A 23782-nucleotide genomic window follows, 5' to 3' on the forward strand; every position below is an offset into this window, starting at 1 on the left:
GTTAATCTTGATCCAATAGGAAAATGGACAAAGATCGGTTTGGTAGTATATTCCTCACAAGTACCTATGGGTGCAACACCAGAATATCTAGCTGGACATTATATGATACAAGGCGCTTCTAGCTTCTTGCCTGTAATGGCGTTAGATCCGAAAGAAAATGAAAGAATTCTTGACATGTGTGCTGCACCAGGCGGAAAAGCCTCGCACATTGCTGCTATTATGAAAAATACTGGAACTCTATTCGCTAACGATTTAAATAAAGAACGATTGAAAGCTGTTATTGGCAATTTCCATAGACTTGGTATTGTTAATTGTGTAATCTGTAGTTACGACGGGCGAAAGTTCCCTACGGTAAAGAAAATTTTCTTTTATTCTTTATAGCTCACAGTAAAGCTTTCAAGATTTATGAATTTGATAATTTCATTTTCAGATTATAAAAGGCTTCGACAGAGTCTTATTGGATGCTCCGTGTACAGGTACAGGAGTAGTCGCAAAAGATCCTAGTGTAAAAGCGAATAAGGCAGAAGTAGACATTCAACGCTGTTGCACATTACAAAGAGAGCTGTTATTAGCTGCGATTGATTGTGTGAACGCGCGTTCGGAATCAGGTGGTATTATTGTTTATTCGACTTGCTCAATTTTACCAGAGGAGAACGAATGGATAATCGATTACGCTCTTAAGAAGCGCGATGTTAAGTTATTACCTACTGATTTGGAATTTGGAACTGATGGTTTCACGAGTTACAGACAATATCGATTTCATCCCTCACTGAAATTAACTAAACGGTTTTACCCGCATGTACACAATATGGATGGTTTCTTTGTAGCAAAATTAAAAAAATTCTCCAACAATATTCTTAATCAAAAAAATGTAAAGGAAGAAATGTCTGATTAAAATTTTCTTGATTTGTTCAACAATTTTTTTATAATCGAATTATTACATACAATATCATACTATTATTTTGTCTTATTTACATATACAAATCCTTTTCAATTTTTCAGTACTAATATAAAATATACATGTATATATAAAAAGAGAGAAAGAGAGATAATTCACATTTTATATCACATGTGTATAAATATACAGCTTCCTACAATTATTTCACATAATAGATATTACCTGTTGATAGTTAGCGAGGATTGTTATGAAAGATTAATGATAAAAATAAGGAATATTTATAATTTCATATATTTCCATTTTTCCTTGCATATTCATCAATGGAAAAAAATACTTTTTAATTGTTTCTCGCAGAGTCTCTTTACTTCATCTGTAATAAATGGAAAGATTAAGAGATTATTAAACAATAATATTAAACAATAAATCATAAATTCAATTGCATAGAATGTTATACCTACCATCAATTTCTATAATACTCGCACTTTTCTGTTGTATAACAACAAAAAATTCTCTCAGATTCGATAACTTTCCAATAACCCAATAATCACTTATAGTCTTTATAATTACTTCTCCAGCTTCCTTCAATCTATGAGACAAGTAATTAACATGTAATTTTCATTAATGCGCAAGTTTTATGAATGTTGAGAAATGTATGTACCTGTTTCTATCATTGTATATATCAGTAATAATCCTCAATACCTCAGGTGTTGTAAGTACGTTAGAGCAACGTCTATTATCTAAATGTATTGTACTCTTGTATGCTAGATTTAACTTATTAAAATACAGATACTTGGTACACGATTCCGGTGTAATTATTACATGTTTTGAGCACTGCTCAGCTACAGAGCTAACTAATGTGGTTAATTGTGGTCCCAGAAAACCGTCTAAGCTTTTAAAGAAATCAATTAATAAACTAGTTTTCTCTGAAAATTAAAAAATACAAATATTTTTATTTTTGTATTAATAAATGTAACTAATAGTTTTAACAATTTCACTTACTATCGACGAAGAGACATATTGTAGCGCTTAGTGCTCGATACACTACTAGATACAATGATACCGGTTTAGTAGAATAGTTGATAAAAACTTTTGGTGATTTTCCAATTAAACTGGGCTCATTAACGCTAGCAGGTCCGGTAACAAATCTAAACAAAAACTTTTAATAATATTTTGGTCACAACTTACATTTAAATTGAAGCAAAGTATTTATTCGTTCTTACTTTCCATAATGTGAAGAAGTGAATGGTGAGGGAGAATTTCTAGGTATTGAGCCTCCATGTAATTCTTTTTCAAGATGAGCTGGTAAAAGAGTACTTACTAAATAATTATAAACTACTTGCATGTCTTCAGGTTCCAAGCCACTCCTAAAAAAATTACGAGAGAAATCTTAGATTAAATATTCAATATATATCATATGATATACGCATATATCATAATAGAGAAATAACGAAAGCAAACATACCAAACAACTTGATCATTATAGAGAAATGCTGTGTATTTTATCTGTGTAAACATAGCTTCTACAAGATTCATAAAACATTGCACTTTGAGAAATGTAATCTTGTCAAGAGGTAAGAATTGTAAACCTTGGAAAACATCTAATATATCACTATTATTCAGTTTTAATGAAAGCAGATACTGAAATAAGTTGAAAGTGAAACAGTAAAGACATATATTCATGTCGAGCTTATATTTGATTGAAAAAAATGTAACTTTGCTTACTCGTGAATAAAAATGTTCTAGTTTAAGTTTTAACAACATTACAGAACCACATTCAGGATCATTAATGATAGTTTCAAAAGAACCCATGAATAATCTAAACATCATGTATGTCTGCTTTAATATAGCTTGACAAACATTGCTGGATACTTCATCATTCTGATATTTATTACCGTCTCTTTCTTTGTAGATGTATGGTATACCAACAATCTGTAAAATGTTAATAAAATTGCTTTGTATCTCATACTAGTTTAAAAATGATAAATGTTTATTTATCATTTATTATATCTTTTAAAATACATACCATTACCATCCAAAAATTAGGTTCTGGTTGATAATATATCTGACGTGTTTTATGTGTATGGCAATAGTCACATGGCTGTCCAGGACTGAAAGACCTGTAATACATTTTCTTTCATAACAATATTCTTTATTCTTTTACGGATATACACAATTATGATACATACTCTGTAAACTTAATTATCGCTTCGCTAAGCCCTATGTTCTTGATTTGAACATCTATATCCTTTTCTGGATAATAATACAATATTTTCTTTTCTTCCTGATAAAAAAAAACATATGTTCACATCACATGCAACTTATTTAATCAAAAAGGATTACTTTTTGACACATCTCTGCATACTTGCCTCTCCTTCCTTCTTCGCATAAGTGCCATTAAAAATATAAAAATGCTCCAAGGTGATCTCAGACTTAGAAGTCATTTTATGAATTTGAATAAGTATTCAAGTATTGTAAACACTATAAAAATTTGGCTCATTGAGACATATCAACTGATAGCTGTTGAAGAGGGATCTTGACAAGAGGATTATTATTAATCCCCACCTTCACACTTGATCTTGGAGACCTCGCGTGGTGAAAGCACGAAGTTTCATATTCAGCTGTCAGTACTTGGAGTAGTATCATATTTACGTGTGTATGTGAGACGCGTACGTGTGTGTATGTGTAGACCTTCTAGTACGATTGAAACATAAATCGTATTTAATAATGTCCTTAACAAAGTAAGAGTTATTTTCATACACAAATTTATATGTTTAGTAAAATCATTTCATTACTATTAATGACAAATTTTAAATAGTATAAAAATAGACGCTTTCTTTGTAATTGACTTGAAAATAGATATCTTAACCTCTAAACATAGAATCAGAACTTACAAATTATCTGGTTATAATAATAGTTGTTTCATTTCTTTCTACAATCTAGCTTATTACCTGCCCCCACCCAAGTGGTGTGGGACAGGGAAGACGAGGCTCGCGAACAAAAATTACGCCAAAGACCGGTTTCAGCGCTGGTCAAAGCTGTTGTTACAGCACCACCTTATGGACAGCGACGAGGATGGGTCCCACGCAATCCAGAAGTGAGTAATAATTGCTGTAACTTGATTTGTACAAACAAATATTCTTTATCAGCATAATTCGATTATTTTTGCATTTTATAAAATTATGAGTGATTATGATAACTCTTATAATTCTCTAAAGTTTTTACATATATATTTTTGTATATTACATGTAGGACTTTGGAGATGGAGGAGCTTTCCCCGAGATTCACGTTGCTCAGTATCCTCTTGGAATGGGGATGAAGGGCAAAGAATCTACAAGTAATGCCTTGGCGATACAACTTGATGCTCAGGGGAAAGTAAAATATGATCTTATAGCAAGACAGGGTCATAGCAAGGATAAAGTAAGTTTTGATCTTGCTTTAAATGTATATTCTGAAATTATAAACTAGCATCTCTAATCTACTAATTTTTTTTTATAGATTGTCTATAGCAAGTTGAGTGATTTGCTACCATCAGAAATTACAAATGAGGAAGATCCCACCTTGCAACGACCTCTTGAAGACGAAATTGATGAACTCACAGATAAGACGAAAAAAGCGTTAGAAAAGATAACGAGATCAAAGATTGCAGCGGCCATGCCCGTGAGATGTGCAGAGAAACAAGCTCCGGCTCAGTATATACGTTATACACCATCGCAGCAAGGACAGTCATTTAATTCAGGTGCAAAGCAGAGGGTGATCAGAATGGTGGAGGCACAAGTAGATCCTTTGGAACCACCAAAATTCAAGTATGTACAGTATAAAATAAGACAATTGTGAAATTGAATAAAGAACAACTATAATTACCGGATGTTTAATGTAAAGATTTTCGATTGCAGGATTAATAAAAAGATTCCGCGAGGACCTCCATCTCCTCCAGCACCGGTTATGCATTCCCCCACGAGAAAAGTGACGGTGAAGGAACAGAAAGAATGGAAAATTCCACCGTGCATAAGTAACTGGAAAAACGCAAAGGTGTTTAGAAATATTTTATGCCTTTAACATTTATCTTGCGTTTATCTTGTCATAAAAGATAATATTGAAATATAATTTGATATACTCGATTCTATCTACAATTCTAGGAAACAAAATTATGTTTCATTTCAGGGTTACACAATCCCATTAGACAAACGTCTTGCTGCAGACGGTCGGGGCTTACAACAAGTTCACATCAATGAGAACTTTGCCAAGTTAGCAGAAGCTCTTTACATCGCTGACAGAAAAGCTCGTCAAGCTGTCGAAATGCGAGCGCAATTAGAAAAGAAATTGGCTCAGAAGGAGAAAGAGAAAAAGGAAGATCATTTGAGGCAACTCGCGCAAAAAGCTCGAGAAGAGCGCGCCGGCTTGAAATCTGCCGCAACATTAGGTTTGTATAATTGTTAGTTCACACACAAAATAAATAATAATAAAAAAATATTCCTAAAAATTGAATCAAGACAAAAATGATGAAGATAATATTTAACTGATAAAGAGATGCTTTCTTTTTCTCGACAGATAAATCTGAAGAATCACGTGAGAGAGATCAACTCAGACAAGAACGACACAAAGATCGCGCTCGCGAACGTAATTTGGCTCGTGCTGCTCCCGATAAACGCTCTCGTTTGCAACGCGAACGCGAGCGCGACATTAGCGAGCAAATCGCTCTTGGTTTACCTGCAAAAAGCATTCCTAGTACGGGAGAAGCGCAGTTCGATCAACGTCTCTTTAATACCAGCAAAGGGATGGACAGCGGTTACGGACATGATGATGAGTACAATGTTTATGACAAGCCGTGGAAAGATGGCAATTCTATTGCTTCGCACATTTATCGTCCTAGCAAGAATATTGATAAAGACACGTATGGTGATGATTTGGAGAAATTGGTTAAAACAAACAGGTGAAAATATTTATATTTTGTCTGCAATACATAAGTTTTAATTTATATAATTATGAGTGATCTACAAATTGTCTATAAATTTCAAGCTATCGGTGCTTGTTTTTTATTGTAGATTCGTTCCTGATAAGGAATTTAGTGGAGTCGATAGATCAGTTACGCGATCGGGACCAGTACAATTTGAGAAAGATGAAGAAGATCCTTTCGGTCTGGATCAGTTCTTGAAACAAGCTAAACGCGCCAGTAGTTCAACTACGGCAACAACAAAGCGCAAAGACGAACGGGAACAACGTAGAGACGACCGTGACAAACGTAGAAAGCATTAAGTATGTTTAATATGCTTTCATATATCAGGCGAGATATTCTTAAAAGTTTATTCTACGTTATGACAAAAATAAAACATAAGACATGCAACTTATTTTTATATACATAAATAAAAAGAGAGAGACATGATACTTTTTAAATTAATTAATTGTTAATTATTGTGAAGCTACTGTACACTTTTGCTTTCGAGTATGGACGAAAATGATAGCAACACAATGTTTCGCTTATATTAGAATTATAGATCTCATTTTATAGAATATTCTTATTTTCAATTTATATAAATCTAGAAAAAATTTTTGTATATTACATAAATCATAATTAATGAAACTTGCTGATAGTGCTATCATTGTATACTTCTTAATAAAGCAAAATTTCCGTATGAAAAATATGGTAGTATAATGTGCATGAAAAATTTGAGCCTCCACAACTTTCCATTCTATTTTTATTACTTGCTTCAAGAAAAAGCAAACGCGATTAGCATTTTAATAAGGAAACTTCAACGAATTTAAGATGAACTATATAGATTGCTTTATAAGCAAAAATTATTGCTTTCTTTATTTTAATTTATTTTGTATTTTATCACAGAATAATACAGTTATACATTCTATACTTTTAATCGCCTTTATTTAATAAATAACTATTTATTCTCGTTGTAGTGTTGAATAAACTTTTAAGATGTCGAATGAACTGTTACATAATAAACATAATTATATAGAAATACAAAATATATAACTAGGAAGAAATCTTCTAATTTTTATTAGAGGAACCTAAACCTATTCTCAAATCGTAACATGAGAATTAAATGGAAAAATTAAAATTTACAATTCAAAAAATTACTGAATTTATAATATTTGAAGGGATTGATTCGAATATATTTCTTTGTCAATTTTTAAACGGAGTAAATTCTTTCGAGTACATTTTAATTGACTCAACTTTTACGCGATGTAAAATCCTCATACAACAAACATTAAATGAATACCGCAACATCAAGAAGCATTACACTATTTTGATCGATTAGTAATCTTTATGCTCTCGTGCCAAATTTGACATTGGTCAAATCCGCGACACGAGCCCGTCTTCAAAATTGAATAAAAAGTAAACTGAAGGCTTCCCGCAAGCTGACATGCGTGGTAGTATGTAAAAGCTAGAAACAAGCAACAAATCTACCGCATTTCCATCAGCCTTGGAATGTCTATCAGAGGCTGTTGGATGTTCATCGATTTGAGGAATTTTCACGGTTTGGCTATTTGCCAATCAGTAGCACAAGCACGCAGAGATGCTCGTTTCAAGCTGTTAACTTACCATATTCGAATGCCGCCACTTGAAACGCCGTTTGACTGCGAGATGGACACATCGATTGGAGAAATGTGCGGCTGACCAAAACTGGCTTCATCTACTGCGTCGCCCGCATTGAACAGATATTGACAGCAAATCATAAAAATATTTTAAAGATGAAATGTCTGTTATTTTTACGAAAATCGAAATCCAGTTTATTTTATTGTTAAAAATTTTTGTACATTAAATTGAGTTCAACGAATTTTCTCATAAAAAAAGATTCTTCTGTCTCTGTCATTTCTTTAGTTTCCTATATAGGAACCCAAGCAGAACAAGTTAAGGTAATGTTAAAATATATCATAAATAATTTAAAAATAACTTTTAGTGATCATTTTGGAATCATTTTAATATCATTCTAATGTCATAATTTTGCTTGGAGATGAATTAACAATAATGTTTACTATATACAAAAATCTTTAACGATGACATAAGCCAGATATCTTACTTTTCCATAAAAATATGTAATGCTCCGTGTATTTTTTATTATTATATACGATTATTCGTTATTCCAGTCACTCGTGTCGACTTGATGCGGGCGATGCAGTAGATACAGCCATATCTCGAGTCAACTACGTATCTCTTTAGCCGAGATACATCTAGATGGACCGATGGACATAGCCAGATGGCAATTAAAATAGTTCGCAGCGATATCATTCGAATATAATAATTAAAAAACTCTATATGGAGATGAAAATATTTCTTCAAATAGACGCAAATATAACTATCTTTAATAAAAATAGTAATTTAAAAAATGGAACTTTATATCTAGCTTTATATGCAACTTTGTTAGTTTGTGTACATTATTCCATAAAGGGATCGGATTTCTCTGTATTTCTGTTTATTTTTACAAGAATTTTTTAATGACAATTCGACATAGTAGGTCTTCGGTATGAAAGAGATGAGCTTCCGGCGCGATCGAGTAAACGTATCGGTATTTTTAGTAACCATTTCCGACATCGAAGCTAACATCTAACATGCATACTCAACGACTGAGAAACATCATGTTGCGCCCTTGATGCTTTGTGCAGCTTTTAACTATCTCATTACTTAACATCCGGTTATACGGAAGCAATGCCATGTTTCCCTCTTTGCAAGAGAAACTTTTCTCGAGCAAAAATTTGACGCTTCTGTACTGTTTCATACGCAAGTTACATTACTTATATATAACGTACATAATCACGATTGCCAGCAGCAGTTTCGATCAGTGTTTCGTTGAAGCCCAGCACTGTTCTAGAAATCGATTGCTTACTTAGATGGCTTCTCTAAAAAAAGGTCATCATACTTCTTACCGAAGATTTTTTTTCAAATAAGTATCTTTTTTTTTATTCACATAATAATTATATTTTTAAACCCATTTATTCTTTTGATCTCTTCGCGAAATTATTATTCTTTAAACACATAATTATAGAATTTATTATTCAACAATAAAATTGGAAGTAAAGGCTAAATCTTTAATGTTGAAATTCAATCTGAATTACTATCTTCCTCCTCCGTCCATAATCCTCCGAAAGGATGTGGTGACTTTTATCATATGTCTGTGGCGCACGCTGATTGTACATAGTCATAAAAGGACCTACATTTTAATGTCGATTCCGAACGACGATTTTGTTTATTATAGAAGTGGCAAGTATTACTATATATATGAATTACTATATATATATATATACACACACACACATGTTATATATATATACTTGCATTATATATAGAATTTATTATAATTATAATCCCTCGTCGAACGCCGTTTCTGAATTAAAAAAGGTTATCAAAATTTAGAGTAATCGGAAAATTTAGAAAAATCCGAAATTTGCTGGAAATTGGTCCAAAAAATCGAAGAGCTGACAATACATAACGTATGCATGTAATTGCACATACAAGTTCCCGAGGAAGATTCCACGCGATGAGATAAGCGAGGCCGGAGATTGCATTGGTTTCGCGAATTGTAATATGAAACAGTGCATGACATTTCGTGTAGCATCGTGCTCGTGGTGAAGATTCCTCCAACGATCGATTGCACTGACTTTTCTCGAGAGGAGCAAACGACGTCCATTGAATTTTTGATGTTCCCCTGAGACCTGACAGCTATCGGGAAGATTTCACATATTTGTATCACGCGTATATCAGGCTAATATATCTTCATACAGCAGTGTGTTAAAGCTCAACTCCAAATTTCCCAAATTAATGCTATTCGAGAGCGCATATTAAGCCAACATAAGCTACAACAAAGCTTTAATCCTGGAACGCGTGACCTATTTTTCCTGTACATACATGGAAAGAACAATATTAAAGTATCTAAAAATTTAGTTAAATACAGATCTGAAAATAATTTTGTTGAATAATTAAAATAATTATGTAGAAATCTCAAGCATAAAGAATAAAGCTGCAAAAAGTTTTGACAGTCTAACAACCAGTTTCAACGTCCTATATAATTACTTTGATCCAACAAAATTATTTTCAGATCTGTATTTAGTAAAATTTAATTTGATATTTCAGCAAAATCATTCTTTCCGTTTATAAATGCAAAATAAATATAATCGAAAAATCTTCAAACACCACCAGAAACTCGATACGATATGTTTCAGATGTATTTCCAAAATTCTTCACATTCTTGTACATATGTATATTGTACATATTTCTTTCACGTCAAACGCATGCTATTATTATTCTCGTGGCGATACGATGATCGAACAGATCAGGATGAGATCATCGTAGCAACGTTTCAAATAAAAAATTATGCCTGTCACGTGAGAAATGTATTTTTCAAGACGGATAAAGGAGATTCTCATGTCAGAATTCTACCGTTCCCCACTTGGTGCGACCCAATTACCGTATTTCCCAATTAGATCGGGAAGCTAGACGCGCTCGGGAAAAGATCACGCGAGCTTTTCTCGGTCGAGGTGTCGTGGATATGCAAGAAAGAGAGAGAGAGAGAGAGAGAGAGAGAGAGAGAGAGAGAGAGGGAGGGAGAGAGAGAGAGAGAGAGAGAGAGAGAGAGAGAGAAGGGAGAGAGACGAGCCGAAAAGCAGGAAAATATCGTAGTTATTTATAAGCTTGACGCGAGGGTCGGCGTTTAACCTTGCCCGACGTGGACCGTCAGGCATGTCACCTAGCTGTTTTATTACAACTGTGCTCCCCGTTCGAAACGTAGTTCCAATTGGGTCAGGTCCACGTCTGCTTTTCGAAGCGTTTCGCGAACTGCCACTGACAGAACATAGTTCTGACGGTGGATTAAACTCACACTCCCCCCTTTCCCCCCCTTCCCTGCCTTGATCCTCTGCACTCAACTTGATAATACGCCGGTAATAATTTATTACGACGTTTCGAACAGTCCTCTGTCTGCAAATGACTGCATTTTGCACTTTCGAATGAATGAGAAATCTCTAAAATGGCTTAGAGAAAACTTTGCGGTCAAAAGGTCTTTTAATATTTTCAAGAAAGTAAAATATGATGAAATAATTAAATGCCAAAGGACATAAATATACATACATCTTGTCAAAATAATAATCATAATTAATAATGAATAAGTTAAATAATAAATATTAGTAAGATATCCAAATAACAACCAATTACTTATTATTAATATAAATAAGATAATTGGGTAAATATAAAATAATATATAAAATAATTAGACTTATAAATAATAAATACTTCTTTCCTAAATAATTTAATAGCATCTCTAAAAGACTGCAATACCCTGCTAAATCCCACTTTATTAAGATTACGATATTATTTTGACATTAGAAATTTCATATATTGATAAGAAAAATTATTTATAACATCATAATTTGTATCAAATTACTCTCATTTTTCTATTTATCATTAATTTGAAATCTCGCATAAAGTTCATAGAAAGAAATTGTTTTCTTGTAAGAATGAGAAAGAAAAATACTTTATACATTATGTAAGACGCATAGTTATATTTTATAGTCTGTTTTAATTTATATTCATGTTCTCTTTTTTTCTGTGACATTCTTTTAAGTAAAATTAGTACGATTTTTTCACTTCATTAAAGAAATAAAACTAGGAAATTTCTTTCTAAATGATAATTGTGTATTATATTGAAACAAAAAGTGACTTGTCTTGATTAATAAAATTATTTTGAAATTACATAACATAATTTAGTTCGCTACTTTATTTCACTTTACTTTTCAAGCTTCTCTGATACGAAAAATCTTTTGACCTTGATGAATATAATATGTCCTTAATACGTCTTTAATGTATTTTAAATTAACACATTCCTTTTTGTTCTTTTTTAAATATTTTATTTTTCCTGTACACGCACACACACACACACACACACACACACACACACACACACACACAAAACAAGGAAACGACACAAATTATCTTATTCATAAATTATTCCATTTTTTATGTACAGTGGCATTCGCATTATGCGAATCATCGTCAGAAGATTATCGAATAGTTTATTTGGACGAGCCATCTCTAATAATAGAACGAAACTGTAAGTTTAATTGCGCGCTAATTTTCGTTGCGACACTCAGATTGTATCGTGATACAATTGCATTAGAAGATCGCAATTGTCATTTCCTGCATCTTTCAACGACTATCGATCGCGTAGGATATACTCGGCACGCGAAATCGGATTTACGGTTATACAGATGTAATAATCAGCAATGGACAGAAAATCGATTCTCCCACACTTAATAATAAGATAATTATTAAAACGTTAATAAGATAAAACGATTCTTCTCTTTAAATGCCAAGTACTAATTAGGAAGAACTATAGTCCTTGCGCAGTCGCAAGTTTAAAGAATGTTCAGATTACTATTGGGGATCAAAATACGTTTTATTTAATTTCAATCGTCAGAACTATCTCATAGGATTATTTTAATGTATAATTGCAAAAAAATTGAATTTCTGCGTACTGTATGTAAAATTTTTAACTAATAATATAAATACATTCATTTTATTTTTTAAATCATTTGAACTAATTCTGGTAATTTTCTTAAATATTTTCTTTTAATGATGATTATTATAATAATGATTATCATGTATTTTATTAAATTAAAATATTCATAGCATTAACTTTTATATGAAAATTTATGATATCTTATACAAAGATAATATACGTGAGACCATCTTTCACATAATACACGTGTGAGAAACAGCGTCATTTGTAGAATACTGTTTTTTTTTTGTTTTTGAGAAACATGCACCATGTAATCCGGTAGCGGTAAAATAACTATGGCGAACGAGGATTTCCAACGACTCTGATTAATTTCTATTCGCCACAGCTCGTGTAACGACTTCAAAACGAATAGTAATGGTGAATGCGTCCTCGTCGTGTCGTTTGTAGTCCAATGATAGCCACCGCGTTGCGCTAATGAAACATTGTTTACAACAAAAACGTAAAAACGTCTCGAACATCGGGGACGGATGTGGCGAGTTTCGGTAATTTCCGGTGGGCGAGGAATACCGGCAGGCGCCAGGATATTCTTCCTGCAAGAACGCGAAAAAAAGAGAATGCAGAATAACGATGACATTTCGTTTCTGCTTCTGTTTTCTTTTGCGGATAAAGAATATGACGATAATGAATGCGCGTCCTATGCCGCTAGAATCTTATCGGGACGGAAAGAATAACAACAACGTATTTGAAATAGAATATGGATTTTCTCAACAGGAAAGATTTTTCGAAAATACAAAACACCAGTTTTTTACGCGGCCATTTTAATCGACATTATTCTAAAACCTTTAATTTGTAACTAAATACAAATAATATAAATTAAATAATGTTGAATCAAGACTCATCAGAAATGAATCAGTTCTCGATACAAATAATTCCCGATGATAATTATTATTCATTCAAAATGTACAGCTTTCTGTCATTTTGTCCTTGATGTGGTTCGTAATTTTTTAATAAGAAATCTTATAAATATTACCCGACAAAATATATTAAAACATCAGAATACTATTAACAAAGAAGATTTTTTTTCAGTTATTTTCAAACCATAAATATGAAGACTGTCTTTATAAAAGTTGTAAGTCCCAGAGAGAAAGGAGTTTCAATTATGCAATGTATTACACGCAGGATGTATCTCTCGTTATAAATTTCGCAATAAATTTAACAATGATGTAATTGAGTTACATTGATTCAGTGTAAAAATTGGAGCTCCAAATTTCCAAGCGTATTTCCCGGACAGGATTTTCAGAGTCATTGCACCTTCGCGAACCGGTCTCGCCGGTACCAGCAAAGGCAGCAACCGCCAGCTAGTGTCAGCAGCATCTGAACCAGCGCTCGCTTCGTCTCTGGCTCTGTAGTCCGGTACAACGCGCTCGTCACCAGGACCACGCCCTCGGCGAAGAACCGACGCCGACGCCGTCGTCCCTTCCTCCCCTCTTGAACGTCCGCTCCGCCGCTCTCGACCTCTCATTCTCCCTCTCTCTCTCCCTCTCTCTGTCTCTCTTTCTCCATTAGCAACCCTCGCGTCCCACCCGCCACCTCCTCGCCAGCCAGCCTGACGGCCCCCCAGGATCTCCTCATCAGAGCGACTCGACTCGTCGTCGACGGTGACTCGCGCGTTGCCCCGCGCCAGTCCGCCACCGACCTCGCGATCGTCCACATCGTCGTCGTCGTCGTCGTCGTCATCATCGTCGTCGTCGTCGTCGTCGTCACCACCCGTCGTCGCCGTCGCGTCGTGCCGTGCCTGGTGGTGGTGGTGGGTGAATGATCAGTGCGCGCAAAAGGGAGAGGGAGAGAGAAAGAGAGAGAGAGAGAGAGAGAGAACCGGAAACCAAGCACATAACAGTCGTTGACTCGGGGGTGATCAAAGTGGGCCGGTGATCGATCGATCGCCAATACTGGGATCAGTTGATCCAGGATCGAGGAGAGCGAGAGACGCCGCGCGATCTTGGTCCCCGAGGGTTGTTGCTTGGATGACACTAGAGTGATAGTGCACGTTACTGATCGAAGAAGAGTCAGTGTACGGTGATCTTAGGACGTTCGGTATCCACTGGATTCCAGAAGGACTGCACGGAGTCGCGGAAGACTTGCGATAAATCGTCAAACTCGGAAGCAGCCGCGTCATATGGTATGTTACAATTACCTGTCATGATAGATGTTGTGTACTGTGTAAATGGATTTAGGATGTAGCGGAAGACGAGTAGGAAGGATCGAGCAAGTGTTGAAGTGTTATTTGGTCTGGTGTAACGAGCCGGAGCGGTACTTGCATGACAACAACGAAATGTTGAGCGTGACTGGTCGTAGCCGTAGTTACAGCGAAGTCACGTTTCTACGTTTAACTCTTAACGAGAAGACGCGGAAAATGTATGTTTCTTTTGAAAGCACTCCAGGTGTATCCATACGAACAATAAAGGAAATAAACTGAAAATGACGAGTTGCAATTTTCACGAAGAAAATTGGTTTCTTTAAGTTTCAGAATTTGTCTTGAAATATTACACTGAAAGTTTGAATCGTGCATATTTATAGAAATAGATGTGGAAAATTATTAGGACCTGTTTATTTAAATGTACATTTTAAATAATGGAAAAACGAGAAAATATATAAATATTTAAAATGCAAAAGCATTTATCAGGAATAAATAATTACAGTGTGTGTGTGTGTGTGTGTGTGTATGTTTGTGTTTTTTAATAAATTTGTGAATTAATAACAATGACAAAATAAATATATTTGTACAAGTACAAAAAATATTTTTAATTTATGTAAATGTAAATGTAATGTAAATAATTTTACAAGTGTGTTGTTAATTTTGTTCATATTATTAAATTAAAAATTAAAATGTGATAATATTAATTTAATTTGATAGAAATTTTAATAAACATCTGCATTTTCTCTTATAATTTTTCACACTTCAGTATTCGTTATCGTTGAAAACGAAGAAGTCGAAACTCTGACGAGCTCGACGTTATAAATTTTGCTACGATATAATTTGTTACGCTCGCATTGGCGTGTGGGAAATATACTATATTATACGTTTTCGCGTTGTTTTCGATGATGTAATTGCATGGCGACGACGACGAGACGGCGGCTCGTAAGAACGTGAGACTCTGCATGGCGCCGAGCGGAATTTCGACGTTCGCATATAAAGCACACACACGTTTCCTTCACCAGGAAAATTGCCGCCTTAATTAAAATCCTACAAATTCTCTAATTAAAATAAAATTGAGGGAGGAATGAAAGAGATGACGTGATAGTTGAGCAATGTCAACATCGTTCTATTCGATAACAAGTCGACCGAAGTAGTAACTGATCGCGCGCAAAAATGATCAAACATCGGAGATGAGAGACGAAGAGACGAGAGTTTCGGTACTGGTAGACTATTGTTAGCTCTACCTTTTGTCACTTATAAATTGTGATTCGGTTAAAAAGTTAATTAATTGAATGCCGGAGTAATTAATTCTTTTAAGCTTGATGACACTGTGGTGATCTTAATTAATTACTTTCATTCACTTTAGAGACGCTCCGTTTTATTCTAGATCGCATAATTTCAACTAACTCTATTTGCAACATGATAAATAGTAATTATTGTTAGTAGTAATTGACTTTTATATATACTTTGCCTGCGTCGCATCATATCATAGCCCGATTTTCTACGTTAAGTTAAAAGATAGTTTCATAATAATGAAGTTTGCTACAATGTTTTTTATTACTTAAAGAAAAAAATAAAATCTTATTCTTGGCTTGTCAAAAACCGAAAGAAATTCATTCCTTTATCTTCTCTTCGAACATCTATATATCGCAGCTGCAGAGAATTATACTCGAAATTATAACGCTTTTGAACGCTGGCACATGACGCGAAAATCTCTCACGTTGACGTTTATTGAGTCGGCTCGGATATCTTTCCGAAGGATTTCCATATGGTTCTGACAAAGTGTAATTTTTGGGGGAATAATTGACATTGCCCACAAAAAAAATTAATCCAGTGGATGTGAAAACATTAACAAAAAAACTCACCTTCAGCTATTTGTATACATTAATTTTTCTTGCAATTATATGGTTTAATTCATTCTATCAATTTGAAGATGAAAATCAATCAACGTAAAAACAGCTAAATTTCAATCATCAAATGATGTTTATCAATATATTAACGATCGATTGTTATGCAGCTTAGATCGCATAATGCAAATCTTTGAGATATTGCATTTTTATAATTTTTGTTGAATAAGTGCAGAAAGCAAAACTTCGAAAATAAATGTTAATTGCAGAGCGCAATATTTTTTTGCAGTCAATATGCATAGAAAAGTGTAGTATCGTATTTCTTTGCCTTGATGATGAGACATCATTATCATATAAATCTCGTCAGCATCAATCTCAAACGTTGACATACGGAAAAGTGCAAAAGTGCGGCTCCGTTATCACACGTGTCAGTGGCACCCGAATTCTCGCTGGAAATAATACGCATATACTATGAATGCACAAACGTCCATTATATCCGTTATATCTCTCGAATGCATCAAAACGCGCTTTCCTTCGATCAATATATAATTCTTCAATAAATATGAAACTGACGTTTCATTAAGAAGCACTTAAAATAGAGTTACAAAGTAAAATTTATCATTCAATATTAAAAATTGCAAACTAATTGCAATAAGAGGTACATAATTTCGCAAAAAGAAAGTTACGTTTTAATGGACTTTAATAAAAATGTCATTTATAAAGTTAACCATCTTTTTGTTGACTTTGAATTTCTGACTCTTGAAATCCGTTATAAAATTTACAGTTTGCAGAAAATACTGACTCTCTTTGCATACATTCTATTGCGTCTGTATACGATTTAAGTGCCATAAGTGCACAGTTCGTGAAAATAACGACGAGTGGCCGAAGCATGTCGGAAAATTTGAAATGTTCGCGACTAATGGACCTCGCTGAGTCAGCAGTATTTCCCTATAACACGCGAAATGCTTGACTCGTAATTTATCTCAAGTTACTCTCAGATTCCATATTTTATCACAATAAATATTATATTACACAAAATTTTATATACATACATACGATAGATTATATAATAATATAAGAAATTATAAATTTACAGACGTTATTCATAATAAAGCATGAAGCCATATGTAAAATTATAAAATGTATTAATTACCAATTTGTAATAATAATAACTTACACTCTTGAACTTTTAAGAGCTTTTCATTTTTTGTTTAAAAATCGATATCAAAAACATTTAAATCATACTATTTTAAAAATGAGCAGTTAAGTATTTAGAAACAGAAGAGATCAGAATAATAGATCTCATGTGAGTGCTTGAGGCAGAAAAATGCGCGAGACGTCAAGTGTCGTATCGATTGTCGATTCCGCTGCAAATCTTTGTCTGAGGGTCAAGTGTGTATCTTGAAAATTACAAAAATGAGCAATTTATTAGGAATTGACCAATAAAATTATAAATATTCTAATAAATTCGTTCATTTTTGTCATTTTCATCTCGTTTCAAGATACACAATCGACTGCCTGGTGTCTACGTGAAATAATCTCAAAATAAGATGCCTAACCTGCGAAAGGAGATAATAAAAAATTGACACTAAATCTAAATGCAAACGTAACTGGGTATACAATGCTCGATAAATTTTACAATGGTTGTTAGTAATTGTCACGGTAATCAATCATCGTTGAGGACAGCTTGTACTATATAGTGTTAATTCTTATACTAACAAAGGATGTAATGAAAAATCGGATAATTGCGTCATAAATTATCTGTCGTCAGTGAAAAAAACGTACATGATTAACTACCTGAACTTTCTAAGGGAATCGAACATCCGAAGGGTTTATCCCGACGATAAATGAGTATTTGGCAATTGGCGAGTATGTTTATCGGGGTCGGAAAAGGAATTCGCCGTCGTAAATTTATCGTCTTATTTACTCGCATCAGCGGCTGTGTTTACCGGCAAGTATCGAATGCGAGAGCTGCGATATACAGGAAGAAATAGTTCGGATATATGGGCAAGTAGATCGAGTAGGATAGGGCATATATATTCGTTCGATGTATCCTGCGATTTTTCGCAGAGGATACGGTTTCTTCTTCTGACGGTGGCGCGGGGGAGATCGACGGAGTTAAAAATGCCAGTTATTTTGCGCGCTTTATTTATACCTGCCTTATATCTCACGAACGCTGGATTTATCACCGGTTTTCGTTTCCCGTGAGAGATACCGATATATGTGTGTCGAAGCATTAATTTCACGCCCATTCTTACATTTTTCCTCCCCTTCCGTTCCGTTCCGTTCGAAACCGTAAGCGAATTATTTTCAGCTGGAATTCTACGCGTCCGCGCTGATTCATGCACGATTTAAATCATTAGGCTGCGGAATCTGATATGTACAACCTCAAGAGCAATTATGCGAGGTGAATCAAGATTTATGCTCGATATTGTCGTCGCTAATCTAGTCATCGTATGAGTCCTTAATAGGAAAGAGAAAATCACGCGGTGTATATTGAGATAAATGGCTAGAATTCTCTCCTCTGTCGTAATTTTTATCCTCTGTGGATTATAATCACACTTTTATAAATGTTTTCATGCTGCGTTATAAATATTTGTCTTATATAATAATCTGAACTTGATGATATCACGTAAATATATGATAGTAAATTATATAATTAACGGAATGATATTAAATTACTCTCTATCATGTTACACGTGTCAGATTATATCACGTATGGACATTTTCAAAGTATATTGTCATTTGATGCACAAATTATTATGTAATATAAATAAAATTGCAAAAAGAAATATTATTAAGTTTATTAAAAAATAAACTTGTACAATAATAACGCTAAAAAAAATGAAAAAATATTGTATTTAAGAATCTTTTCAAAGATTTATAAGTTAAATTTTTCTTAAGATTTTTCTAATTCTAAAAACAAATATATTTCATACGTAAATGGATTTATTGACTCAATATTCAACATAATTTAATTACATATATAATTACATATATTTGATGACTTGCTATTGTTAGGTAATTATTCATACCTTCATTCATTTCATTACATTGCGGCGCAGTTGTGCAAGTGCATATTCTTATTTAAAGTTTTAAAACTTATTCTGCAATAACAAAAAAATGTCGTCGGTTATTTTAATGATGCATATTTTCGATAGAAAATTTGGCGTCACATCTCGCGATGGCAGTTATGAAGTTGTTAAGATCGCTTTCGCGATCTGCTTTATGAGACACATAACGTGTATACGTAAAGTAAACATATAGTCGTGATTAATCATATAAAACAGGTTCAAATGTAATATATAATAACGTGTTGCGTAATTAACGTATACGACTTTGCATTTTTAACATCTTGTACTTTGTAACATCTCATTTATAATGTTGCAAGCTGCTCTCTTTTGTAGCGATCTTAAATACGAAGTAAGCGATGCGCGCCTCGTAGGAAATAATGACGTGCCTCGTATTACCAGTAATTAGGAATACGGTAGGATAGAGAATGGTTTACGAATTCCAGATGATTATCGATTATGTTCTCGTAGACGTTTCTACAAGCATATATAAATCTGTCGACTATTCAGCGACGACGGGCTGTTAAGAGCGACCAACTTGAGAGGGCTGTAACTCTCCGGCTTAAGCGTTTACGCAGTTATTGTTCTGTGATAAATTGTCGGAGTATGTACGGTATGCCTCTTGTGGGGGTCTTCTAAGGGACAATCCGTTTTGTTAATTAGCGCGTGAAAACGATTCGCAGAATTTACGAGGCGTTTGCGGCGACAACGTACTCCATTCACATGAATTTAGACAAGCATGCACGTGACACGTTTTCCATCTTCTGTTCGCGATTCAAAGGATAGACACTAACGTCAGTCACGTCCTTTGATTTCCCTGACGATGACAATCATGTTATAATTAAAGTCAGGATAATTGCGTCTCATCGTATTTCTCAGCAGCAGCAAGTATTTTCAAGACGTTCGCAAATGCGCTCTGAAAATGCTATAAACAGCGATAGCATTCTAGAGTTAAATAAAAGAAAGAAAAAGAAAGGTTCAACAATTACGTTCTACGACAAACGTGCTTGACATTAAATGACAATACAACTGTAATTCTTCGTAGAAACAGAGATTGCTAGTCTCGAGTGCTAACTCATCGACTTTCATGCGGGAGCAGCGTCTTTCGGCAAAGATGTATTGAAAAACATGTGCATCGAAAGAGCCGACTTCGATCTTGGAGCTAGCTCATGGAATTTGAGCGCTTTTAAACTCGAGACCCTTCAAATCTACTATTCCTCTTATTGAAATATAAACAGTCACTTGGAAATTCAATATCGACCTCTCTCGAAACCGGATTTGTCTGCGTATAAATTTATTTCTAATAAATAATTTAAAGCGATTGATGAAATCATACAAAAACCACATGTTATAACGTATTTAAGCTAGTAGATGCGGAGAGTTGTTGAGTGGCCTCCCCAGTGGATTAGCCTGTTACATGACCGGTCTATCGTCCTTTGTATTTAACTTCTGTAACAGCAGCGCGCGCCAAAATTCAGCATTCCATCAATAAATTTTCCAAATAATTCTATCTTAAATATATCAGCAAATCATCCATTTTATCGAAAAGAATCCCGAATTAATTCTATAGTAAATTGAGTTTCGATGAAATGAGAAAATTTTTACATACAATATAGCTTATAATGTGATAAACTAAATAATACTATACATAAGAGTTTTTATTCTCTAAATTCTTTGGAGTGAAATCTCACTCTAAAAAGTGAAAATTGAGCCAGGTTTGAAAAAGAATGACTCAATTTTCAATCTTTAAGAGTAAGATTTCACTCTTCGAAGTGAGATTTTATTCTTAAATAATAAAATAATTCACACTAGACAATTCACTTTAAAAATTTTAAAGAATAAGTTCAAAAACTATTTATTATTGAGCCTAAAAGTTATAACTTATTTCACTATCTTCACGATCTCTAATTTTCTATATAATTAATGCGAGGAATCTTGTCACAGAGAATAGACGACAATATATAATACAATTTATAATAGTTTGTTGAATCAGTTTTTTACGGATATGCGAATATAATTCTGTGAGACAACAGTTTTCATAATTTTCTCCTATATATTCGCTAAAGTGGACTTGTTAAAAGATATTAAAATTAATTTTTTATATGTATATGATCAATAAAATATTATTTTGCCTTGATTTTTTTATCATGACGCAGAATGAGAACAAATAAATGATTTCCATTTCTGTGCGTCGACTTGACGAAGAGCCAAACATCTGGGTTTTGTTTGCTGCACTCCATATTGATTTTGGAATCACTTCAGTACAGTGATATCGGAACATCATGAAGAAACTTGAATTGAAAATTAAATTTATGAGAATTTCTCGTTTTTCAAAACACTGCGATTGTTGGAATTATTTTGAGTTAGGAATTATTTTAACTTCAATTGCACATCCAATTAATGTCACATTAAATTCTCATACAAATATAATACATATGTTCCTAAACAAAATTAAACTTCAAACATTATAACATAGCTATGTAATATCCAATTGGAACTTTACAAATCAAATATTAATTTACTCGAGTACTCTTCTAAGAATTTTTATACATTTTAGCAATATTTCAAGATTATATCTCGTTTATAAAAATAACAAAGTGAATTGTTACAAAGTGCGAAGCTAAAATTGCCGCGATCGTTCCGCGGTATCGCTTTGCGGAAAGGAACTGATAACATTGGCACCATAGGTTTGCACGGTTTACACCGACGGAATGGCGATAACAACCTCGGAACAAGAATTCAGAAGCTCGATGGTATGGTCAATAACCGTCCTTCGAAAGAGGCAAGGGCTCTCTCGTGTTGACTGCTTACAAAACGTTTAAAAATATCCACCACGAGCGCAGATGCCCACGCGGTACCTTGAGAACTTTTCTCATGAAATTATGAAATTCTTTCCATTACCTACGAATTTTCAACGGAAGCACTGTGAATTATTTCGGACGAATCGTCTTTTGTTTACTGCAATATATTCTTAAAATATCTCCTCTCATACCTGCTCCGCCGCATAAAATTACCTTCCTTGAGATTCTAATTTAATCATATTAGTATATATTTTTAAATTTCTGCATAAAAATAATTATATTTTCATAACATCTAATATAGGAACAAAATAAAAAATATTGCATAATTGTTGTAGTAAAAAAAATATAAAAGAAAAAACTAATAAACATACATATAAATAAATTTATTTTTGATATGAAACTTGTCATAAATGTAATGAAATGTTTTGTATCTTTTTTGCTGTCTTAAAATTAAAGAGGAATTAAGCTGCACATATTTTATTTAGAATATGAAAAATTTATTTCCGTAGATCAAGTCCTGTACAGGGTAAAACCATTCACATTTCCCGTTAGGTTGTGTAAAAATGATATAAAAGAAGTAAAAACTTTATTTAAAAATACCAATGTGCACACGCTTGGTATTTTCATAATACGTTGCAAGATTATAACAGCAGTAAAATTATGAAAATCGATCGGAAGGTGATTTCCTTTCACTCTTTTTCTCAGAATGGTAAACAACTGTAGAAGCTGTAAGTTTTGTCAGAGCACGTCCACAAATGTAAATAGAAGTGAAACGCAAATAAAAGTAATTATAATCCCGAACGCCAAGCAAAACCTCGGGTTTCATTTAGGTTTACAAAAAAAACGCTGTTTCGAATGATAGCCGAGGAACTCGCAAAATGTATCCGCAAAAATAAGTTCGAAATTACTAGTAGATTTATTGAAATCTTTTACATGCTTATTCAAATTAAAAAATATATCTTTTCATAATACAAATCTCTTTAAATTTAAAATTAAAACTTATTTATAGCAGATATTTTATAAAAATCTTATAAACTTGGTAATATTTATTAAAAATTAAACTATCTAAAAAAGTAATCACCCCATATTTTCCTGAAGTTTTTTTCCAAGATAAAGTAATACATGCGATGATGCAGTACATGAATAATTCATTTGCGCAAGAAGTTAAATCACAAGACCGTCAAATTGAATTTAATTAACGCACGGATAAACTAACAGGTAACCGTATCATAAAGAGCAATAAATTACGAGACAATGCGCGGATAGGAAGAAAGAATAGAAAGATTGGAACTGATCTTTAGCAGAGTTGCGTAACTCCGACAGTGCGACTGCGAAAGTCGATGACAATTCCAACGTGTGACTGTTGTGTGAAGAAGAAGCGTTCCTGTTCTGTGTTTTGCGAGTATTTTTGCACCGTCATCCCCACCGACCAATCCGTCAGGCGATAAAATAAAGTTGGAAGTTTTTAAAGAGGAAAACGGTAGCAAGAACAATATAAATTTATATATA

At 33.6% G+C, this 23782-nt stretch overlaps 4 protein-coding genes across 4 annotated transcripts in view; 3 read left to right on the plus strand and 1 right to left on the minus strand.

Annotated features, from left to right (window-relative positions):
* LOC108694284 (25S rRNA (cytosine-C(5))-methyltransferase nop2-like) overlaps nt 1–960 on the plus strand; it is a 3332-nt gene extending 2372 nt beyond the window's left edge. The window contains exons 6-7 of the mRNA XM_018203673.1: nt 1–351; nt 431–960. The exon at nt 1–351 is cut by the window's left edge and continues 9 nt beyond it. Coding sequence (XP_018059162.1) covers nt 1–351; nt 431–895 — 816 coding nt within the window. The 3' untranslated portion in view covers nt 896–960. The remainder of the gene's footprint in view (nt 352–430) is intronic.
* A 102-nt stretch (nt 961–1062) lies between these two features.
* On the minus strand, nt 1063–3440 carry LOC108694274 (vacuolar fusion protein CCZ1 homolog). Its single transcript, XM_018203656.1, has 9 exons — nt 3265–3440; nt 3085–3179; nt 2922–3015; nt 2361–2827; nt 2119–2262; nt 1898–2043; nt 1557–1821; nt 1357–1484; nt 1063–1268 (listed from the first exon to the last, which is right to left on the minus strand). The coding sequence occupies exons 1-9, from the start codon at nt 3337–3339 to the stop codon at nt 1216–1218; spliced, it is 1467 nt and encodes a 488-aa protein (XP_018059145.1). The 5' UTR covers nt 3340–3440; the 3' UTR covers nt 1063–1215.
* Nucleotides 3441–3530: 90 nt separating this feature from the next.
* Nucleotides 3531–6266, plus strand: LOC108694273 (puff-specific protein Bx42). Its single transcript, XM_018203655.1, has 8 exons — nt 3531–3636; nt 3839–3992; nt 4148–4315; nt 4394–4701; nt 4792–4927; nt 5060–5318; nt 5447–5828; nt 5941–6266. Exons 1-8 carry the CDS (start codon nt 3623–3625, stop codon nt 6149–6151), a joined length of 1632 nt encoding a protein of 543 aa, XP_018059144.1. The 5' UTR covers nt 3531–3622; the 3' UTR covers nt 6152–6266.
* An 8206-nt stretch (nt 6267–14472) lies between these two features.
* LOC108694401 (receptor-type tyrosine-protein phosphatase kappa) overlaps nt 14473–23782 on the plus strand; it is a 61746-nt gene continuing 52436 nt past the window's right edge. The window contains exon 1 of the mRNA XM_018203837.1: nt 14473–14536. Coding sequence (XP_018059326.1) covers nt 14534–14536 — 3 coding nt within the window. The 5' untranslated portion in view covers nt 14473–14533. The remainder of the gene's footprint in view (nt 14537–23782) is intronic.

Source organism: Atta colombica, unplaced genomic scaffold, assembly GCF_001594045.1.
Source record: "Atta colombica isolate Treedump-2 unplaced genomic scaffold, Acol1.0 scaffold12, whole genome shotgun sequence".
Taxonomy (NCBI): Eukaryota; Metazoa; Arthropoda; class Insecta; order Hymenoptera; family Formicidae; genus Atta; species Atta colombica.

Excerpts from the sequence above, each read along its gene's own strand:
- LOC108694274 (XM_018203656.1), bottom strand. The coding sequence starts at position 3,339 with ATGACTTCTAAGTCTGAGATCACCTTGGAGCATTTTTATATTTTTAAT. Across the intron at positions 3,016-3,084 it reads GCGATAATTAAGTTTACAGA|GTCTTTCAGTCCTGGACAGC; the intron begins GTATGTATCATA and ends AATGTATTACAG. Across the intron at positions 2,828-2,921 it reads CTAATTTTTGGATGGTAATG|ATTGTTGGTATACCATACAT; the intron begins GTATGTATTTTA and ends AACATTTTACAG.
- LOC108694273 (XM_018203655.1), top strand. Across the intron at positions 4,702-4,791 it reads TTGGAACCACCAAAATTCAA|GATTAATAAAAAGATTCCGC; the intron begins GTATGTACAGTA and ends TTTCGATTGCAG. Across the intron at positions 4,928-5,059 it reads GTAACTGGAAAAACGCAAAG|GGTTACACAATCCCATTAGA; the intron begins GTGTTTAGAAAT and ends GTTTCATTTCAG.